This window comes from Rhamphochromis sp. 'chilingali' (assembly GCF_963969265.1).
Source record: "Rhamphochromis sp. 'chilingali' genome assembly, chromosome: 8".
NCBI classification, from domain to species: domain Eukaryota; kingdom Metazoa; phylum Chordata; class Actinopteri; order Cichliformes; family Cichlidae; genus Rhamphochromis; species Rhamphochromis sp. 'chilingali'.
The window spans coordinates 12,167,721-12,190,805 of NC_137935.1; the positions used below are offsets into that span (position 1 = coordinate 12,167,721).

Genomic DNA, 23,085 nt, shown 5'->3' on the forward strand with positions numbered 1-23,085 from the left:
TAGGAATTTAATAAACCTTGGCGTACAGCATCATTTGTGCTGCAGAATATTTACGATTTGTAACAGAATGTAAAAGTTGTGTGAAAAGTCATTTGTCAGACTTTCTGTTGCTGTCTTTATGGAAACTCTCTCTTGATGTTTAGGCCACCTGGTCAAAAATGATAAGCAGAGCCTCAGTCAAGCAATATGCAGTAATTCTCTACAAAACTGTGAATTAGAAACACGATGAACCTCTTTTAAGGCTTTAGATGCACTGTTCGTCAGTATATCAGCTAACAGTAATGCCACCATCACAGTAGTGGCATTACTGTTAAACAAACCTGTGTTATCTTATGGAAATGCCTGTTCTTATTTTAAATATTTTTGTATTCATTAACAGCTCATGCGATGTGACTGCATAAAGGCAAAGGAAGCAGACAACTTGGACTCGGCTCCTTTCTCACCCTCTGGTCCCCGTGAGAAGTGGCTTAGAAGGAGGACACATGTCAAACTAAGGGTAAAAAATTAAAATTCCCCTTTTTTTGGATGTATATAACTTAATACCAGATTAACGTGATGTTCAGTGTTTTGGGAATCAAGAATTGGCTGACTAAAAAGATGATCCTAGAGTCTAGTTAAAAGGCTTTTTCAGCTGTGGCTGACACTGGCAAAGACTGTAGACGTGTAGAGTGGCAGGCAGGGTTGGCAAGCTTTCGAATCAATCAGCAGACAGAGTTGACACAGGTTTGGCTGGCTCACACAGGAAACCTAGGGCGCAAAGATAGCAGGTTAGCAAACTAGCGATCAGAGCAAGAGTTTGGGAAACGAGAAAGGCTCCTCTCTACCACAACAATTGAACGAACAATCTGCGAGCTAGTGTATATATACTGCAGGGTGTTGATTAGGTGATGAGCCTCAGGTTTGCCAGCCAGAAATCTGGTGGTTAAGAGATTGGCTGTGCCTTTAAGGCATGGACCAACGATGGCATGTTGATCCAAATTAAAAAAGAAAAATTAAATGCCTTTGTTTGCAACAACTGGGTTCGATTGCAAGATGCAGATGAAGTGACACAAAAAGGGTGTAAAAGTTCTAAGTAGACAAAATCTGATTTCAGTCATCTTTCCCTAATTTGTAACATGCACTTAATCAGGGTTAAAATACGGGTATTACAGACGGCTGAAGCTGTAGTAGTTAAGTCTTTGGCCTCCATGAATGATCTGAAGCTGGAAAAATCTTAAAATACTCCCACACATTCACCTTGAATCACTGATACAGGCAGACGCATACAATTGCTCGATGTTCCTGAACCCTGCCGAGTAGAATAATCAAGGTCACATTGCTATCCCTTTTCTAAAAACACAAAATTAGTGCCTGCTTGCTTTTCATGTGGCTATAAATAGAACCGAATAGCCATGGAAACATAACTATATTTGAGTTTGAAGGTTTTCTTTTTCTCGGTGTCGACTTGTTCATGCCTCACCTCAGCTAAGTGATGTGATTCTTATGTTAGTGCTCAAAGCAGTTGCCCCCGTCCTGGATACGAGTCGGTACGTGTAGATTTAAAGTAGCCCCATGCCGATTCAGTCCGGGCACAGCCAGATGATCTGTTGCAGGGCGATGCTATTCGGAGAGATTTGGCAACTATTTCAAAGGTTTCTTGCTGTGGTAAGAGGCCTTTGTCACAGCTGGAGAGGGACCACTACTGTGGCAGTTGTTTCGTGTGTTGCTTCTCGTGTGTTGCTCTTTAACAGGCAGGTGTCTGACTCACTAACTCGTGTCCTCCATAGTTTTGTCTGTGAGTTGATGGTGTCATTAGCCACAAGTTGCTTGTTCGTATTGTTTATACATATACCACACAGAGTTCATGACACAAAAAATAAATCTATGCTGAGCCATGTGATGCACTCAAGTCACATAGCTGCAGGCTGGGATCTTGTTAAACTGTATGCTGGTGCATGTACACGCACAGGTATGCACATATATATTTACATGTTCTCTCTCTGCATTGCCATCACAGGATGAGTAAGTGACGCCTCTTGCTGGCAGACAATTAACTGTTGACAAAGCTAATGCGGGATAGCAGCTGGAAACATTGAACTTCGTTGTTAGATGTCACATCCTTTAAATCAATTATCATTAGCCGATGTGGTGAGACGGTAAAGCACAACAACAACATGGTTGATCACATTAGCATTTAGCTGTATTTGTCATGTGCAGATGCTCCATTATCTTTCACTGAGTGTTGTCAATAAACAACAGAACATTTTCAAGTAAATGAAATGTCATCTGAGCCTCTTAATCCTGATGAAACAACCCCAGTAAACAACGATTGAGTTAATAAATTTATCGTTGCTGCTGCTTTTGTTTGCGCGTGTGGCTGTACACCTGTGATATTTTATTTATAGAAGTTGGCCCCTTTGATAATTTATTTTGATCAATTATTGTTACAGTGTACAAACATAAATCCAAAATTGAAATACTAGCTTCGTGAGGCTGATAAAACTTGCACTGTATGCTGTTAAAATTCTTCAGTATAACGTTGAGGTTGCAGAAATGACAGAGACGTTAGGGAGGGAAAATTACAGTTTCTGTCATGGTGACCCACAACAGAGTCTGTGAGTTATACATTAGCGCGCTCATAATATGCTATTAAAATGCAACCATCTCAGCAAGAATAGATTTAGGGATTAGTGTTCCACTGCTGGCACACTTGGAGGTACTCACTGAATAGTGCAATATGGAGAATAGAACATGACAAGGAAGCTTAATAGGGAGTTAGCATGCTTTTCTGTAAGGTCCCACAGTGCACTCTTCAGCAGTATTTGGCTGGACTTGGAAATTTGGAAAAACAGGGCATGAAAGCAGGAAATTTATGGCTATTTTTCATCTCATTCCCTCTGATTGTGTTTGTCTCAAAGGCTTGTAAAGACAGGCCATGTACAGACAAAAGTGACGACTGATTTTGGTGGACGTTCACAATAGTTCAGGTGCTTTAGATGTTCTGTTTCTTATACATTATACATTACCATCAGGAAGGCATCTGTTCATAAATTCACTTTGCAGAGCTTAATCATATCCCCGGACAATAAACCCTTAATCATAAAGAAATCCTCAGCTACAGGTGGAGCAAGGTGTCCTGCAACAAATGATGAGGCAGACTTACTCTTGTGGAGTCATCTCAGATTACATGACAGAGAATCAAGAAATCTTAAATCCACAGAAGACGTTCCCTTAGATACAGCACAAACCTTGAAAAACGAATAGTTATGTCTATAACTTCTGTTCCCTGAAGGAGAGGAACGAGATACAACACATAAGTATGGGATATCACGCCCTCGCGTGTCCTGGCTGAAGAAACCTTTAATCACGCCTTTAAGGCAGATGACGTGTGATGACAAGCGCACGGCCCCGCCTGCACAAGTAGCCGCTGTCATCACAGTCATCCCTCAGTTCGATAGCCGCTCTTCACCGAGCCAAACTGCTCAGTGGGGCCACCTTGTGTTGTACCTCGTTCCTCTCCTTCAGGGAACAGAAGTTATAGACATAACTATTCGTTCCCTTTCAGTCGATTCACTCGGTACAACACATAAGTATGGGACATATATACACGCCCCACAGAGCAGCCACCGAACCGGAATCAGACCACCACATCCTTAGTGAGTGGTAGACCCAGCAGAAAGGACAGCATGAGCCACCGAAGGGGCTGTAACGTCCAACCGATAAAACCGCACAAAAGTGTGCGGTGATGCCCAACTAGCTGCCGCACAAATATCAGCTACAGGCACCTCTTTAAAAAGAGCCCATGAGGTTGCCATCCCCCTGGTGGAATGAGCTCTCACCCCGTTTAGATATATTTTTTATGCAATAATATCCTTTAAATTTTTTAATTTGAACTCTGACACTGATTCTTTTTTCTGTTACTTCTAATCACATTTCAGCATGAGTCATAAAATTTACTCCAGGGTAGCGCGCCAGAGACAAACTGTTGTTGCCGTAAAGGCTTACGTGTTACATTTGTGTCCTGAATAATGGAGGTAGTTCTTGTCACTAACTGCAGAACGTCACAGCAAACCACAGGGTGAATGATGTCATTGCCACCGAGGATGGACCCCAGACTCTGGTTGGTCGCTTCATGTATGGCCCCTTGGATATGGTCACTCTGACTGGAGAAAAGGTGAAAAACAGCGATATGATTTATGTTGATGCGTGTGCGTTTCTTTGTTAGGCTGGCATTAATCAATTAATCGCATGTGTTATACCCCTGCCCCTCTCAGGTGGATATCCTGCTCATGACACAGCCTCAGTCGGGCCGCTGGGTGCACTTTGACACAGAGGTGACCAACAGCAGTGGCAGAGTCACATACACAATACCTAAGACCAAGAAGCTTGGCCTAGGAGTATATCCCATTAAAATGGTAGTCAAGTAAGCATCCATGTGGCATTCCCTTTACAAAGCGCTGTATTATCAAATAAGATGTAGAAAGAAGAGAAAGATTTCATTTATTTATGCTCTGTGTTGGAGTATGAGCTCCTTGCTGGATAATGCTGCATAAATAGTGGCCTTGAAGGGAGTAACAACTAAGTTCTCATTTTTTTTAATATGTAGTTTCTCCTTTTTTCAATCCACAGGGGGGATCAGACTAGTGCAGAGGCCTACCTGACTGTGTTACCAAGGGGCATGGAGTGTGTTGTGTTCAGCATTGATGGCTCTTTTGCTGCCAGTGTGTCAATCATGGGCAGCGACCCCAAGGTCCGTCCTGGAGCTGTCGATGTGGTCAGGTAACTGATTACCCTTTTTGATTATACATGCGTGTGGTTGTATGTCTACATGTAAATCTTGAGAAGGTGGAAGGGTTCACAGGAAAATACAAATTCAGTAGTCAATACGCGTGCTTTGTTGGAGCTCTCAGTGTTTTAAGGATTTATGCGCATCCTCTCTGTGATAATACCACCATGATACAATTATTCACTTTGATGTGTGCTTGATTTTATGCATTCACATCCAGGCATTGGCAGGACTTGGGATATTTGATCATCTACATCACAGGCCGTCCTGATATGCAGAAACAGCGTGTGGTGTCCTGGCTCTCGCAGCACAATTTCCCCCACGGGATGATCTTTTTTTCTGAGGGCTTAGTTCATGACCCACTGCGACAAAAGACCATCTTCCTCAGGAACCTCATCCAGGAGGTAAATCCTGACATTAACATAGGCATTAACATATACAGCAAATAAGACCTTTTGGTCCAAGCCGTACAGTGAGATCTTTCTCACTCTCTCACTCACAATTTTGTAGCTTTGGGATGTGCTGAATCAAAATGTCACACGTGTGTGACTGGTTATTTTCTCTTTCACCAGTGTCACATTAAGATCAACTCTGCCTATGGCTCCATGAAGGACATTTCTGTTTACAACATGCTAGGCCTCAGCCCCTCACAAATTTATATTGTTGGCAGACCTTCGAAGAAGTACCAAAATCAGTGCCAGGTAGTTCAATTTACATTTATGTACTTTGATCTTCTCACTTCTCCTTGTCAGATTTTCTAACTCTTTGCCTGTGTGGTATGTGTAGTTCCTGAGCGAAGGTTATGCAGCGCACCTCTCCACTCTTCAGTTTGGGCACAGAGCCAGACCTAAGAAATCTCCTTCAGTTCGCATGGTCTTAAGGAAAGGTTCATTCGGTCTCTCAGCGAAGCCTGACTTTCTGTGTAAACGAACCCACCTGCGCAGGACCATGTCAGTCCAACAACCTGACCCCCCGTGCACACCCAACCCTAAGCCTGAGCGAGCCCAGAGCCAACCAGAATCGGATAAGGATCATGGTGGTGGGGGAGGCGGAGGAGGAGGAGGGCAAGGGCAAGGACAAGGTGCTTGGGGACGAGCCTCCATGCATCGCGGAGATACAACTCCCTGACAAGAGACAAGAGATGAAAGGATTGCTGGAGGACAGAAGAGGAGAACAAAGGGGTCTTAGTGTCCAGGGCCAAGGTGACATCTTATTCCATATTCCAGGTTATAACATTGCAATTTGTTGTTTGCTTTTTTCTTATAGTTTTTTGCAATTTTGCTAGTATAGGACAGTATATACGATTCTGAGACCTATTATAAGGAGTTATATCCTGGACAAGCTACAGGTTGAACAAAACAAATTATTGCCCCATATTGTGTAGTATATTACTGCCCTTTGCAGATTATAGACTTTCCTTTATAGACTTGGTTCAGTATTCCATGCATATTTGCTGAAATGGAAACACAGTTTTCTTAGGAAATTGAGGGATTATTATGCATAATCTTGCTAACGTGCAGTGGTTAGGTGCAGCAGAGTGTGTCTGAGAAATAACACAGACAAATGAGGCACAGGTCTCTTAGACTGATCCGTCCAGAGCTAGAAAAACAGAATGGAATGATTTACAAATCTCATAAAGCCATATGAGACTCTCATACACCTTATAACGTAAACAAAAGGAAAAAACAGAAGGAAAACTGTTAGCCTATCCATCTTGAATAGGGAACATTTGGAATAATACGTGACATAGAGAAAACCTTTCACCTCTGGGTTGGTCGACTCTGTTGTCTCAGATATACAAACCCAATTCTGAAAAAGTTGCAACGCTGTGTAAAATGTAAATAAAAGAGCGCAATAATTTGGAAATCTCAAAATAGAACATAGAAAACATATTTGACAAAATAATAATAATGGATTGGATTTATATAGCGCTTTTCAAGGGACCCAAAGCGCTTTACAATACCACTATTCATTCACTCTCACATTCATACACTGGTGGAGGCAAGCTACAGTTGTAGCCACAGCTGCCCTGGGGCAGACTGACAGAAGCGAGGCTGCCATATCGCACCATCGGCCCCTCTGGCCAACACCAGTAGGCAAGTAGGGTAAAGTGTCTTGCCCAGGGACACAACGACCAGGACAGAGAGCCCTGGGATCGAACCGGCAACCTTCCGGTTACAGATGCGATTCCCAACCCCCTGAGCCACGGTCGCCCAAAATAAGAAAAATAAAAGCTCATTTTGAATTTTTAATAACAGGAACTTTCAGACTATGTCTTTTTTAAGGGAAGGCCTTGCATATTTCAGCAAGACCGTGCAGCCCTTTCACCAAATGAAAACATTTGGAGCATCATGTAAAGGAAAATATGACAAACAAAGCCCAGAACTGTTGAGCAGCTGTAATCTAACATTGGATAAGACTGGGAGAGTGCTCCTCTCTTAAAAGACCAGCAGGTAGTCTCCTCAGTTCCCAGGCTGTTGTTAAAAGAAGAGGGAATGCTATACAGTGACAAATATGGCCTGGACCCAAATGTTTTTTGCAATATGTTGCTCCATCAAATTCAAAACAAGCCACTATGTTTCTTATATAGTAATTTATTTCAGTTTAAACATTTATTTTGTGAAATTCAGTATCGGTTTGTGACATTTACAAATCATTGCATTTTTGTTTTTATTTTGAGTTTTTCCACAGTGTCCAAGCTTTTCAAAATACAGCATTTTAGTTGTCTGTGTTATCGAATCACAGCAAAGGAGTACTTGGCAGATTAGTGTTGTTTTTTTAAAACGTTCATGAGAAGAACATTAAGAAAAACATTGTTAGATCTGAAAGCAGAAAGAGTTCAATATTTGCACCATTAGTCCAACCTAAAACTGAACATCAGTCGAGTGTTCAGCAGCACAACAGTGGCATGCATTGGTCCCCCAATTTTTATTATTTAGTGTAGATTAAAGCCAGTCTCTTTGTATCACTTTGTGAGAGTTAATTGTGGCCCTGTCATTTTGTGCAAAATGGAAAATCAGTGTTGTGTGTTCTGCAAAGCAAACATTTTCACACACTTTCTAACTGTAGGCAGGCTCTTTCAGACAGCCTATGATCAGGCTGCTGTAATACGCCTCCTCATGTTACGTCTGCGAAGTAATGTTTTATTTACTGTCACATTAATCCTCATTGAATAATGTAAGTTTTCACCTTTTACTTCCCTGCATTGTGTGTTAATCTTAACAGCGCGAGGCTCTGCAAAGCCATGACGCAAACCCAGATTGATTTTGTTCACTTCTGTTGAGCTCCAGCAAAGTCAATAAGCGTCCACCTTGATTAAATGATGTTCTGTGCTGTATCTGATCTGACTTGCAGTCTTCATGTTTTTAGTCAGAGAGCCATTTTGAATTTAAATGCATAAATAAGTCTAAGAGCACAAAATAAGGGAAAAATGAACAACGGGGGAATAATCGTTCTCTTTTTCTCAATACCACATATTCCTGTGGCAACCAGAGTAATGGGTGCTATTATTAGCAGCAGTTCCCTAGCAGAACTGAATGCAGATCTGGCCATGATAATGATTATGCAAGCTCAACTGCAATGTCTGTTAATGCTTGAAATCCACTCATATATTGATTTAGAAATGTTGTCTGTGTAATTTGAGTTGTGCAAATGGGAAATTAGAACTGCGTTACAGTAAAACTCTAACTCTCCTTCCTCTCATTTAACAGCGTCACCTCTGCCTACTCTATGTGTACTTTGGATCCTCCTGTTCTTTACCTCCTGCTTGGCCCTGTACACTTCGCCACCTGTTCGGTCCTTTTCCTGACCTGCTCGGTGGAAAAGGTCACTCGGTCTTCTTAAATGTGAACCAGCTGCCGAGGACGGCAGCAATTTTTGTCAACGTTTGTGTCAAGCTTCAGTTGTGTCTCACTGTCAAACCTAAGAATGTAATTAAAAGTGTTACTGTACACACATATTTATGAACACACACATGCTCCAGAGGATGAAAAACGATGATTGTGGCTACCTTGAAGCTATTATGACCCTTTTCCAGCCTTAGCAGCTGATTAACAGATGCTGCACGTACCACGGTCCTATTCAGACTGCTGTGCTGAGAGGTGGTCACGCTGAATGACTTCTGCACTGACTCCACTGATGTAAATACTCAACACACATTATCCCAGTGTGGGCCTCTGGACACAGAATCACTGTGACATTTCAGTTCAATCTCTGCAATCCAGAGCGCCAAACACCCAACCTCTCTGAACTCCTGCCTCTGCCTCTATTTTATTCACACTGTTGGATGTTTCCCCTCACGTTGTGGTTGGCTTAGTACTAGTTCAACCCCACCCCCATCCCCCACCGCCCTCCCCTTCAACCAGTCAGGCAGAACATGCCACCTGACAGCTGCCTCAGACCTGGTCCGCAGCCGCTGAAGTACTGTGGTGTGCACGGCTCGACCACCGAGGTTGCATTTGCACTACACAGCAGTGGCTCTCGATTTAGCTGCAGTTCGAGCTTCAGAAACAAAGAGATGCATTTTGGTGTATTTGTACTTCTTGTCACTGCTTGTTGGTTACTGTAACTACTGAACGACTGAATAAATAGTTCATAGAAAAGTGTTAATTTTACCGAAAATGTTTTCTGATTGATAGACACAGCCGTGAAAAGGTGATCAAAACATGTTTGCCTAAATCATTACAGTGAAAGCATAATTAGCATGGCAAGTATTGATTGGTAGTTGACTGATAGTTGCAGTGCACTTTTTCAGGGTTTAAATACCTCCACACTCTTCGCAGTCAAATTCAGAATTTTAACTAGTTAAATATTTGCTGCTTAAATATTTCAACATTGCTTCTTCATGTCACTAAAAAGTAACACGACAAAGAACATGGAAAAATAACTTTTATCTCAAACGTGTTTTATCATTTACACTGTGTCATTCTCACTTTGGATAGCATCAAACTATACAAGACATGCAGACTTAGTAATCATGGTAATAAGTGCTAAAAGTGACAAGATTATATAAATTATTATGTATAGAAGTTGTTATATCTGAATAAAAAAAACTTTAAATATGTCCTCTTATTTTCAAACATTCAAACAAAAAACATGGTGCGTTGGTTTAACTAACTGACTTATAAAGTCTGTAACTGCTTTGCAAGTAGAGGTCACTGCAGAACACAAATGGGCCACAACCGCTGGCTATCCCCCAGCTGTTAGGCAATGTCAGATTAGAGTTAGTTAGAGACAACATGTGTGGCTCCAGCCAACCACAACAAATGCTCATGGCACAGCCACTTCAGTTGATAAGTGCACACATTGTGCTGTGCTGAGTCTCATTCTTGTATCTGAAAGTGTAAAAATTAAACCAAGTTCTCTCTGAAATATTTAATCCCAATATTTCAATACAATGTTAGCTGTGTAGCTCGCAGAATTGTATAATAGACACAATCCCTGTCGGTTCTACCAGGATGCCCTTGTGTCCATTTATTACAGCTGCCCTGGAACCAATAGATTTGTGATAAAATCAGATGCCGTCTTGTGCACTTGAGGTTGAATTGAGTCTTATTGTGGTCATGTTTAAAAATCTGTGCAAGTTGAACATATTTTTCTATGAGCAAATATTGTAAATAGAAATATTTTCGATGTATGTTTTTGAATTTTGGGTTGTTTTACTTGTAGAATTGTTGATTTTTGCCTTAAACTGTATTTGATGTTGTGTAGGAATACAAAATAATTTGTTTTGTCAAAGTATTGAGTTTTATTGTTACTTCATGACAAAGTGCATTCTATCTAGTTGATCAGATACAGTATATATGTGTGTGTGTGTGTGTGTGTGTGTGTGTGTGTGTGTGTGTGTGTGTGTGTGTGTGTGTGTGTGTGTGTGTGTATGAGTGTGTATGAGTGTGTGAGTTTAGTGGCATTTGTTGTATAGTTGTACTTACTGAGAACATGAAGACAGCTACGATAAGTAAACGCCTCTGCAGAGAAAAATCAGACCAGTGTTAATATATCTGCACGATCCAACTGCAGCTCAATACTGCCGATTTTTCAGAAGGGAGCATGTATTTTTTTATAATGCTGAGATTAAGCAGGGCATCAGGGGGATACTTGGTTGAGGTTTTAAATGCTTACCTTGAAAGTAAAAAAAACATATGAGCTCTTTGGGTGTCTTGTTTTAACTTAAAACCTGCATGGAGCGGAACACGAAAGCCAGGTTGGATCTATTCTTGACTCCTCTGCCTTTGACGGTCCATTAGTTGATTAAGTGATCACTAATAAGTATGTATGATTCCCTGAAGTTCAGCCCCGTCATTACAGTGCACCAATTAGCATTAGCTGGTAACTGTATATTATCCCAGATTCAATGCTGAATTACTCAGTTTTGTTTTGTATTTAAACAGTTCATATTAAAGCATACCAATCATTCCAGTCAATGTGCACACAGTTATCAAAGTGAATCAAAGTGTACAAAACATGCGTTTTATTTTGATGTACAAAGAATATACTGAAGGATATACTGAAAATCTAGTTGGAATTTCACCACAACAGTGTTAGTAAATGGCAAATAATAATCTAATGGTTAGATGGTGGCTGTTCTGAGATTGATTGGATGCTGTAAGCAATAACTATCAGTTGCCACGTTTGAGGTAACACAAGCATGACAATGTCATGTAACAGCAAAGTATTTAATGTTAAAAGGTGGGGAATGATGATTCGTGGACATGCTGTAATGATACTACACAGTGAGCAAGATCCAAATCAGTAAATTTATAATAAATATCTAAAGAGCGAAAATACTCTTACCTGTATGGTCCATACTCTCATCGACAGAGAATTGTTAATAAAGAGTGAAGTTAGTTTCCATTTTTCCAGTAAAATGTTAAAAAGTTTTTAGTTAATTAAAAAAATGTTTTTGAGAAAAAACACAAAAGAGGGAGCATCGTATTACTAACCTCTCACTAAGTGCTAATTAATGCTGTCAAATTAGTATTCTCCAAATTATGTCTTGGGTACTGACCTAATTTGCCATTTATTAACAATCTGTATGACTATAGTCAGTTATTCAACTTGGTGTTACAGCTTCTTTTAAAGAAAATAGCTCTTGTTTATTCTGAAGTCTTAGTTTTTTACATTGCCCTCTTGACCAAAGAGGGGGAAAAACTCCTGGTTTCAGTGCTGCAACGTTTGTTGTTTTGTACATATCCCCTGTGATGATGATGAACATGTTATTGTGTTTACTGGACTAAGTCCATCTTTCATTAGTGCATAAATAAAGATATTTCACAGTGGATATTTCACTTTGCTGCAGGAGTGTCTTATTATATATTCCACATCCCCCTTATCTCTGGAGACGGAGGGTGAATCACCTCCGATAAGCTTCTTCAAGGTCAGGTGCTTTACTGAAGGGCATCAGAGCTGAGTGCAGATCTTATTATCGCTTATTTTATATTTGTAAGGCTTGCTTCAAGTCAAACTTTTAAATCTCATTCAAACTTATTTTTGTTAACTTTCTAAACAACATGAATCAGTGTAATTCAGCCTACATCATGCTGAATATTTATGCAATACTCGCATTTATTTGTAATAAGCTGTGGACTTTATTCTACCCCACACAATGGTTACAGCTTAGTCAATAATTTGCTGACTTTGAGTTTGAATATTCATTGACAGTTTTTACACTGTGGCAGATTTTGTTGACTGCATCTAAAGCCAAAATTGAACTTTTTTTTTGTCAATATTTCTATTCATTTTTTTCTTTTATTATTTTTTAACAAATCAGCAATAGCACAGAACAAGGAAATACAATGAGAAAAAACAGGACAAGGTGAAAACCGGATAAAAGGAGAATTTTTATTGTATTTCGAATGGAAGACAAACAGCACGTCTGACAACAATAGCCACAACATCTTGTATAGACACAATATAAATACGTAACACAGAAACACACGCTCACACAGAGCATATTATTTTTTTCCCATTCAAAAATGTTAACACACGATTCCAGGATTTCTCAAATTTATTATTATTATCAAATGCAGTCCTTTTTTCCGCTACTGTAGTATTAAATCTTTTGCTATGATATTCCAAACAGAATTGAAATCCATTCATACTTGTTTACAGGTTTTAAATAGCTGGTCACCCCAAAGATAGCTGTAAATGCATCAGAATGGTAAATGAATCCCAGCTCTTCCCAAATACTTCACAGTAACAGCAAAACAATGGTTAGTTTTTCACATGTTCAGAAATAGTGGGTCAAGTTACCCATGAAAGATATGCATCTGTCTTCACTTGTTCCATATTTTGTCATGTATATATCTTATTCCAAAAAAAAAAGTATTCACTTTTATTTTTATTTTCTTTGACACTTAAAATCTCTTGCACATCCTATTTCCACCAACCATCTGTTAGATGTTTCTACAACAGTTCATTGGACATCATTTGGAAAAACACACCTGTCTATATAAGGTCCCATTGTTGACAGTGCACATCAGAGCACAAACCAATCCATGAAATCAAAGGGATTATCTGCGACCTCTGAAGCCTCCATCATTCGTAAATGGAAGCAGTTTGGAACCACCAGGACTCTTTGTAAAGCTGACCACCCAACCAATCTGGGCTGTTAGGATAGAAGGGCATTAGTCAGGGAGGTGACCAAGAAACTGTTTACCTTGACAGAGCACATGTAAAATGGCTGGACACAAAATTCAAAGGTAAGATACTAGTGGGGAATATCCCTAATGTTGCAGGTTTCTACTGAAGCAAGGCACCATGTGAAGTTATTGAAATAATTAGAGCACACCATTAGAATGTAGCTACAAAATTTCATTAATGTATCAAGTTCACTGTATCCAGTAGTTATTTCACTAAAGACAACAGATGTGAACCTGATGGACAGCCAAAATCTAACGAATAATAGTTTTAAAGTTTTAGTGAACCAAATGATAGACAACTGATCAATAATATAGGATTAATATTGAAATGTAATATGTACAGATCCTATCTGCCATGACATATTATAGAAAAGACTTGTTTTAATATTTGTCATACAGGTCATATACAGTTACACAAATACAATAACCATGCCTAAATGTTAGCTACACATACAAATTACTGCACTTTATCTGTCCAATCTAGTGTAAGCTACCATTTCTGCATAGCTGAATTGAGGTAACCTATCATGAAGTAATTTCAATTATATTAATGTCACAGACATTTTCATAACTCAGCCATTGTTCAGCTTGTTGAATGTCGTTGTTTGAAATTGACTTTCTGTGTTGTTTTATTTTTCTTGTCAGACCACAAAGTCTGGATCTTTTTAAAGATTGATGGGTATGACTTGTGAATGAATGACCAAATTTAGTTTTCTCAGCGTGTTGCACATTCAAAGTGCAATCAAAGAATTGCCCAGCGGGTTGAGACATTCAGACAACTGCTCATTAGGTTTCCTACGTAACTTCACCCCATGCATATCTAAGAGTACAACACACTGATTGTGTAAGACAGAAATTGTCGTTCTTAGGTGATCGTGTTTATGCAGCGTATGCTCTGCAAAGTAAATCAAGTCAGTTACCTAGCAGCAACTTAACAATGACCACAACCTCCAGCTCTGCACAGCAGCCGCACAACTGAATCAGCCTTATTGTCATTCCAAAACAGCAGACTGTGGTTTAATTTGTCCTGTGATCTAGCAGGTGATTTCTGGATGACAGCAATGAGGAAGGCATTAAAATCTGAATAGATGAACACTCAAGAACAGCCCGGGAACAGAGAAAAAGAGATGTAGAGAAAGATTTCTTGGAGCCAGGCAGACTAGCTTTTTGCAACACAAATTACCCAACATAAAGTAAATCACACTCTACAGATTCTTAGCTAAAGCACCATCCTGGACTTAAATTTTATTGTTTTACATAGGTCAAATTTGTTTACTATCAGATCTTGCAAAATCTAAATTTATCCACTTTAGTTTTTGGGCATGGTCACTGTATTACTTTGTTATAGTTGCTACAGCTTTCCACTTATTATGAGACTTGGTCATGAGACCCAGTGTTGTTTTTCAGTGTAGCTGTCCTTAGGCATGGTGATCCTGGGTAAAGTGGTTTTACTGTTTGTTGAAAGTTTTTAAGATTACTAAAGTGATGAATTTCAGCAAGATTAAGAATAGGCCACAAAATCACTTTGGAGGACACCATGGTGGTTTGAAGCTTGGGCACTTGGATGCATGCAAAATCCTGTTACATTAGCCTGCAACCCATCCTCTGAAATCAGTTCTGGGTAACAAGAATTTGGAAACTCGCTGCTCTATATTACTTTTGGTGGGGGAATCTGTAGATTACATTTCAGAAAGCAATTATGCAAAATGCCCCCAGGGAGAGAGGGTCAGATGCTGAAGCCACATATCACTGCTCTCACTGGCATCAGATGTGACAGACTGTGTCCCTTCATGGCAAAGCTCACATCTTTCACTGTCATCGTTAACCAAAGTTATCAATATTTTACTGAACTTAATGGTCTGACTGCTCTGAACAAAAGAGGGTTAGGAGCCTTTCATCCTCTTTATATTTTTTGATTGTTATGCTAGTCAGTGGAGACAAGCTTTAAAAGTAGCATCCTCTGTTTTTTCTCTTAAAGCAAGATGTCTCTTTTATGTGAAACAGCTTTTTGCTCTGAATGGTTTTTACAATTCTGCCATTTCTGTATTGAATTTGAAACGAATGAAGGTAAACATGGACATTTTTTGAGCTGTCTTTGTAATGTTTTGTCAGCTCCGTAGCTCATTAACACCAAACCTGTTTCACTCACAGCACTGTGAGAGATAAAATACAAGTGAATAATTAAAAGAGAAACAAATGCATGAACAGTGTCTCCTCAGAGGTTTGACTTATTCAGATTTGTATCAAATACACTGTATAAGTTTGCTTAGCAAATAATTAAAGTGGCTAACTTTAAATCCAGTTCTAAATGGTTTTATCCAATCATTCCTAATGCTAAACTTATAGAGTTACAAGGCTTAAACAAAATGTCACAGTTAACTGTGAGATATCAAATAATTCTTTTATTGTTTTTTCAGTGAAAAACAAGAATAAGCATAACTCGAAAGTATTCGCAGTTACTGTTTCATAAAGTCCTCACAGTTTAAGCAATGATGCATGCTTCATTGATTTGAGGCAGGGACACAGCAAGGCAGATAGGAAAAATTAGATGAGATGTCGTCAACTGGACTCTCCAAACACAAAAGCCAGAGCAGTGTTTTGGAAAATAATAACTGACAGATACAAATCACTGGCACTACAACACATGGCATCCGTGGTGCTCATTCCAGCAGTCTGATTGATCTAGCTGAAGTAAAGCCTGGAAGGCTTCAGGTTGTCACACTCAGCAGAGCCCATTGCATCTTGGAGGACATGCAGAATGGTTTGCTCATTCTTCCCTGTCACCAGCTGCACAGTTATAGCTGGAATTCACTCACCTTTTTTGGATTGTGAGATTAAAGAAGTGCACAAACAATCCTTTTGTCACATGAAAAATGATCAAGGTTGTCGAATCATTCACTTTGAATGATTCAACAAACCTTGATATAGATTATATATATATATATATATATATATATATATATATATATATATATATATATATATATATATATATATATATATATATATATATATATATACCAACCAACCTGTGCACTGCCTGGATTGATTACAAGAAGGCCTATGACTCAATGCCCCACAGCTGGATACTGGAATGCCTAGAATTGTACAAGATCAATGGGACCCTAAGAGCCTTCATCAGGAACTCAATGGGGATGTGGCGTACAACACTAGAGGCCAACTCCAAGCCCATAGCACAAGTCACCATCAAGTGCGGGATCTACCAAGGAGATGCTCTGTCCCCACTGCTGTTCTGCATAGGCCTGAACCCCCTCAGTGAGATCATTAACAAGACTGGCTACGGATACCGACTACGGAACGGAGCAGTTGTCAGCCACCTCCTGTACATGGATGACATCAAGCTGTATGCCAAGAGTGAACGAGACATCGATTCACTGATCCACACTACCAGGCTATACAGCAATGACATTGGAATGTCGTTCGGACTGGAGAAGTGTAGTCGGATGGTATCAAAGAGAGGGAAGGTAGTCAGAACTGAGGGGATTGAACTACCAGAAGGCAACATTGCAGACATAGAGGACAGTTACAAGTACCTGGGGATCCCGCAGGCAAATGGGAACCATGAAGAGGCCGCTAGAAAGGCTGCAACCACCAAGTACCTGCAGAGGGTCAGGCAAGTCCTGAGGAGTCAGCTGAATGGTAAGAACAAGATCCGGGCCATCAACACGTACGCCCTGCCCGTGATCAGGTACCCTGCTGGGGTAATAGGCTGGCCAAAGGAGGAGATAGAAGCCACTGACATAAAGACAAGAAAGCTCCTTACCATGCATGGACAGACCCCAAGTCCAGCACCCTGAGGCTGTACGCTAAGCGGAAGGAAGGAGGCCGGGGACTGGTGAGTGTCAGCACCACAGTCCAGGATGAGACAATGAACATCCAAGAATACATTGGGAAGATGGCCCCAACTGACCGAGTGCTCAGTGAATACCTCAGGCAGCAGAAACCCAAGAAAGAGGAGGGAGACGAGGAACCATCATGGAAGGACAGGCCCCTGCACGGTATGTACCACCGGCAGATAGAGGAGGTGGCTGATATCCAGAAATCCTACCAGTGGCTGGACAAAGCTGGACTGAAAGACAGCACAGAGGCACTAATCATGGCAGCACAAGAACAAGCTCTGAGTACAAGATCCATAGAGGATGGGGTCTATCACACCAGGCAAGACCCCAGGTGCAGGCTGTGTAAAGATGCCCCAGAGACAATCCAGCACATAACAGCAGGGTGCAAGATGCTAGCAGGCAAGGCATACATGGAACGCCATAACCAAGTGGCCGGCATAGTGTACAGGAACATCTGTGCCGAGTATAACCTGGAAGTCCCGAGGTCAAAATGGGAGATGCCCCCAAGGGTGGTGGAGAATGACCGAGCTAAGATCCTGTGGGACTTCCAGATACAGACGGACAAAATGGTGGTGGCTAACCAACCGGACATAGTGGTGGTAGACAAACAGAAGAAGACGGCCGTAGTGATCGATGTAGCGGTTCCGAATGACAGCAATATCAGGAAGAAGGAACACGAGAAGCTGGAGAAATACCAAGGGCTCAGAGAAGAGCTCGAGAGGATGTGGAGGGTGAAGGTAATGGTGGTCCCCGTGGTAATCGGAGCACTAGGTGCGGTGACTCCCAAGCTAGGCGAGTGGCTCCAGCAGATCCCGGGAACAACATCGGAGATCTCTGTCCAGAAGAGCGCAGTCCTGGGAACAGCTAAGATACTGCGCAGGACCCTCAAGCTCCCAGGCCTCTGGTAGAGGACCCGAGCTTGAAGGATAAACCGCCCGCAGGGGCGTGCTGGGTGTTTTATATATATATATATATATATATATATATATATATATATATATATATATATATATATATATATATATATATATATATATATATGTATATATATATATATATATTTCCCCTCTCGCCCCTGCGGGCAATCTATCCTTCAAGCTCGGGTCCCCTACCAGAGGCCTGGGAGCTTGAGGGTGCTGCACAGTATCTATGCTGTTCCTAGGACTGCACTCTTTTGGACATAGATCTCTGATGTTGTTCCCAGGATCTGCTGGAGCCACTTGCCTAGCTTGGGAGTCACCGCATCTAGTGCTCCGATTATCACTGTCACCTTCACCATCCACATCCCACATAGCAGACAGGTCTGGCATCAAGCCGGCACTGCTGGCTGACTTCTGGCATGGTACGTAGTATGTCATCCAGATATGAGCCTGGCCTGATGTAGATGTAGCTCAGGAGGTAGAGCAGGTCACCTACTGATCAGAAGGTTAGTGGTTCAATCCATAGCTCCTCCTGTTTGCATGTCAAGAGTGTGAATGTGTATCAATGTAGTTAGGAAGCTCTCAGTTTAGAGAAAGTGGGTGAATGTGGCATGTTGTATAGAGCACTTTGAGTAATCTAGGAGAGTAGAAAAGTGCTATATAAGAATCAGTCCATTCACTGTCTTAACAGAGTTTCGTCATGTTACTTTTGCACTATTATGTTACGGCACATGATATTATTACATGGCTTGATTAAGGTACACATTAGGCTGACATCTGGGGCCAGAGCTGACATTGTTCTGGGCCAGCACAGGACCAACAGTGTGTCTGCAACTGACCTTGTGCTGGCCCATGTGTGGGCCACCTCAGGCAAACCAGATCTGGGCCACCAAAGGGCCGTCTTTCTTTGTGGTATGTGTGCCATTTGTAAGCACATTGTGTGGGCCAGATCCAGGCCATACCATTTTTGCTATGTGGGATCTTCTCGAGCTCTTCTCTGAGCCCTTGGTATTTCTCAAGCTTCTCGTGTTTCTTCTTGCTGATGTTGCTGTCATTTGGAACCGCTACTACAATCACTACGGCCGTCTTCTTCTGTTTGTCTACCACCACTATGTCTGGTTAGTTAGCCACCACGAGTTTGTCCATCTGTATCTCGAAATCTCACAGGATCTTAGCTCAGACATTCTCCACCACCCTTGGGGACGTCTTCCATTTTGACCTTGGGATGTCAAGGCCATATTCGGCACAATTGTTTCTGTATACTATGCTGGCCACTTGGTTATGGCATTCTATGTATACCCTGCCTGCTAGCATCTTGCACCCTGCTGTTATGTGCTGGATTGTCTCTGGGGCATCTTTATACAGCCTGTACCTGGGGACTTGCCTGGTGTGATAGACCCCAGCTTCTATAGATCTTGAACTTAGAGCTTGTTCCTGTGCTGCCATGATTAGTGCCTCTGTGCTGTCTTTCAGTCCAGCTTTGTCCAGCCACTGGTAGGATTTTTGAATATCAGCCACCTCCTCTATCTGCCGGTGGTACATGCCGTACATACCCCTCCTCATCCTCCTCTTTCTTGGGTTTCTGCTGCCTGATGTATTCACCAAGCACTCAGTGGGTTGGGGCCATCTTGTCACTTGTGGATGCTTGTTGCCTCATCCTGGACTGTGGTGCTGACATTCACTAGTCCCTGGCCTCCTTCCTTCTGCTTAGCATACAGCCTCAGGGTGCTGGACTTGAGGTGAAACCCTCCATGCACGGTAAGGATCTTCCTTGTATTGATGGCAGTGGCTTCTATCTCCTCCTTTGTCCAGCTTATTATCTCAGCAGGGTACCTGATTACAGGCAGGGCGTAGGTGTTGATAGCCCGGATCTTGTTCTTACCATTCATTTAGAACATAAATAGAAAGTTTAGTTTGGGGCGGATATTTTATCTTCTTTTCTTGTTGGAGTTTCTGTATTAACAAAGCTACTTTTTGGATTATTCATTTATTTATTTGAGATGCACCAAATTGCACAAAAAACGTAATTAAATGTTTTGTTTTTTCCTGAACATAGACTACTGCTTTTCTTTCATTCTGTTATGAGTTTGAGTAAATGAATCGCTGCATCTGTTCATGTCGTTAAAACACCACTATTATATTTTCCGTTGACTGCTTCTCTTACCTTCAACCAACATTATTATTATACTTACTCATGGGCAAAAAAAAAAAATCCTCTTGTAAAAACAATCGGCGAAAGGCTCAACTTATTGTTGATAGTCGATATATTTGTCCAATCGCCCAACCTTTTTGCAGTGATGTTGTATACAAAACTATTTCTTCATCAGTAATATTTTATCTTTTGTCTATTTTATCTTTTTTTTTTCAGAGGATGCATCCTAGGGTTATACAGAGTTTACCCAAAGCAAATACATCGGATCATGGTGATGAACAAAGTGGCAAAGACACAGCCCCTCCTCCTCTCAAACAAGCCACCCTTAGCACTCCAGCCATCACCCAAAGGAGAGTAAATTCCTTGGTATTTGACTTCATAGTCAATGAAGTGCAGCCCTTTTCTACCGTTGAGAACACCTCATTCCGTAAGATGGTTGAAGGACTAAGTGGGGCAGGAGTCCTGTTTGCAGAAAAACATTGATGACTCACATTGAGAAAACCTTTCCAAAAGCAATAACTGAAATTCCTCTACATACTCAAGGTTAGTGCTACAGTCACAGACAATGGGATCAATTTTGTAAAAGCTTTCAATGAATATGGAGATTCAGAAACAGAAGATGATCTGGAAGACACCACACCATCAATGTGCTGCGCACACACTAAATCTCATTGCCACGACTGACCTTGGTAAAGCTGCTTCACAGCAGGGTGTTTCCAGAAAATTATATAGGAGTGCAAAGGCAAAATGTGGAGCCATCTGGAATAAGGCTCATTGCTCATCAGGTGCTTCTGATGTAATTGAAGAAATTGCCCAAATGAGATGTGTTGTACCTTCAGTGACTAGGTGGAGCTCAGAGTACCATGCAATCGAGAAGCTAATGAATCTACCTGAAAGTCAGCTCAATGAAATCTGTGAACAACTGAAGGTGGCAAAACTGCATCCTCAAGAGACAGTGTTTCTCAAAGAGTATGCAGCCATTCTGAAACCACTTGCCTACTCAGTCAACCTGCTCCAGGGGGAAAACAACTGCTATTTCGGATATGTGATTCCCACCCTTCTCAGTCTGAAAGCCAAGTTATCTGAAAAGTTGACACAAGTGCAGTTTTCAACTCACATCCTCTTAGCGATCATCAAAGCAATTGACACTCGATTTGCAGCTGTATTAGCCTCCCATGAAGCAAGGATGGAAGCATCCACCATCCCAAAATTTCGACTCTGGTGGCTTGCTGATGATGAGAGAGAATCCATGAGAAGAACAATGGTCCAAGAGGCTCGTCTCCTCAACACAGAACCTTCCAATGGACATGCCTCAGTAGGAAATGAGCCGAAAGATGATGATGATGACAGCTTCTTCAGTTTTCAGAGTACACAGGTGACCTGTTCTATAGCGGAGGATGAGGTACAGAGGTATCTTCAAGATTCAGATAAGACATTGACCTCATTAAAGGGATATCCATTGATCAGAGCCCTCTTCTTAAAATACAATACAACTCTGCCGTCAAGTTCTCCTGTCGAGCGTCTCTTTAGCCACGGAGGACTTGTTTTCACCCCACACTGTAACCGCATGACAGACAAACACTTTGAACAGGTGCTGTTGCTGCGTTACAACCGCCATTACTGGACTGTAGACTAGGCGGAACAGATGTAGGTAGTCTGCTGAAACTATCTTGGTATTGTTCACAGATAGGGCTTGCAACCTCAGTATTTTGTAGTCTTTAGTATTTGTTTTTGGCATGCATTCAAAAAGCAGCACCTCATATGTTTACTGCAATTGTTAGCCAATTATTTGATTTTTGGGGCCAATTAAGGTTTTCAACCAAGCAATTCAGCACTGACACCTTGGACAGTTCTTTGTTGCATGCCTTTGTTAAATGGCCATAAGGTAATGCTGCTGAGTTGCATTAAAACATATTGTCTTGTTTTAAAATTATATCTAGGGGTAAGGTTTAAAATGTAATTTCTCATTGTTACATTGAGTTTGAATATCTGAATTGTATTGAAAAATCTTTTGTAATTTAAAATTATTGGTGGAAGAATAATGTTGACAGTAAATGCCAAAATAATATATTTTTAATTTTTGAGTATAATTTTATATATTGCCTTTTTTGTCCTAATAAGAAAACAGTCGTTGAAAATGCTGATATTTTTTCTCCTCGTGCAAGGCTACTTTTTATTTTAACTAAGTGATGTTGGTGACCATAACAGTAAATACTTTTCAATGGCATATTTTACATTTGTCTAATACTCTTCCACTTGTCAGCTTTATAAATAAAAAAAAATGTTAAGGAAAGACGGTGGTTTTTTAAATGATCTTTAAGAAGACAAAACAGCTTATACAAACATACCCAAGTCTTTGCTCCTCTACATTACATATATTATCTTAAACTGGGCTTAACAGCCAATTGGTAAAGAAAAACAAACAAGAATTTGCAGGATGTGATAGCGACATTCGTGTAGTTGTAAAAAGCATGACAATTTATTAAGTAATCCAAAGTATTCAGAATACGTTACTCACATTGAGTAACTTAACGGAATACGTTACAAAATACATTTTGGGGGCATGCATTCTGTAATCTGTACTGGAATACATTTTAAAAGTAACCTTCCCAACACTGTCTGCTGCAAGATGATGTTGTAGGTCTTTGGTGCTGGTCTGTGGGTTGACTCTGACTGTTCTCACCATTCGTCGCTTCTGTCTATCCGAGATTTTTCTTGGTCTGCCACTTCGAGCTTTAACGTGAACTGA

The 23,085-nt window shown here is 40.8% G+C and overlaps 1 protein-coding gene across 3 annotated transcripts in view; it reads left to right on the plus strand.

The window, feature by feature from the left end:
- The window catches only part of pitpnm3 (PITPNM family member 3), a 105,721-nt gene extending 93,746 nt beyond the window's left edge, over window positions 1-11,975 (plus strand). For all 3 annotated transcript variants that reach the window (XM_080888877.1, XM_080888879.1, XM_080888878.1), the window contains exons 13-20: window positions 380-496; window positions 4,037-4,153; window positions 4,254-4,402; window positions 4,609-4,758; window positions 4,986-5,169; window positions 5,338-5,466; window positions 5,552-5,967; window positions 8,476-11,975. In XM_080888877.1, the coding sequence (XP_080745003.1) occupies window positions 380-496; window positions 4,037-4,153; window positions 4,254-4,402; window positions 4,609-4,758; window positions 4,986-5,169; window positions 5,338-5,466; window positions 5,552-5,893 (1,188 nt within the window). In that variant the 3' untranslated portion in view covers window positions 5,894-5,967; window positions 8,476-11,975. The remainder of the gene's footprint in view (window positions 1-379; window positions 497-4,036; window positions 4,154-4,253; window positions 4,403-4,608; window positions 4,759-4,985; window positions 5,170-5,337; window positions 5,467-5,551; window positions 5,968-8,475) is intronic.
- Window positions 11,976-23,085: the final 11,110 nt, after the last annotated feature.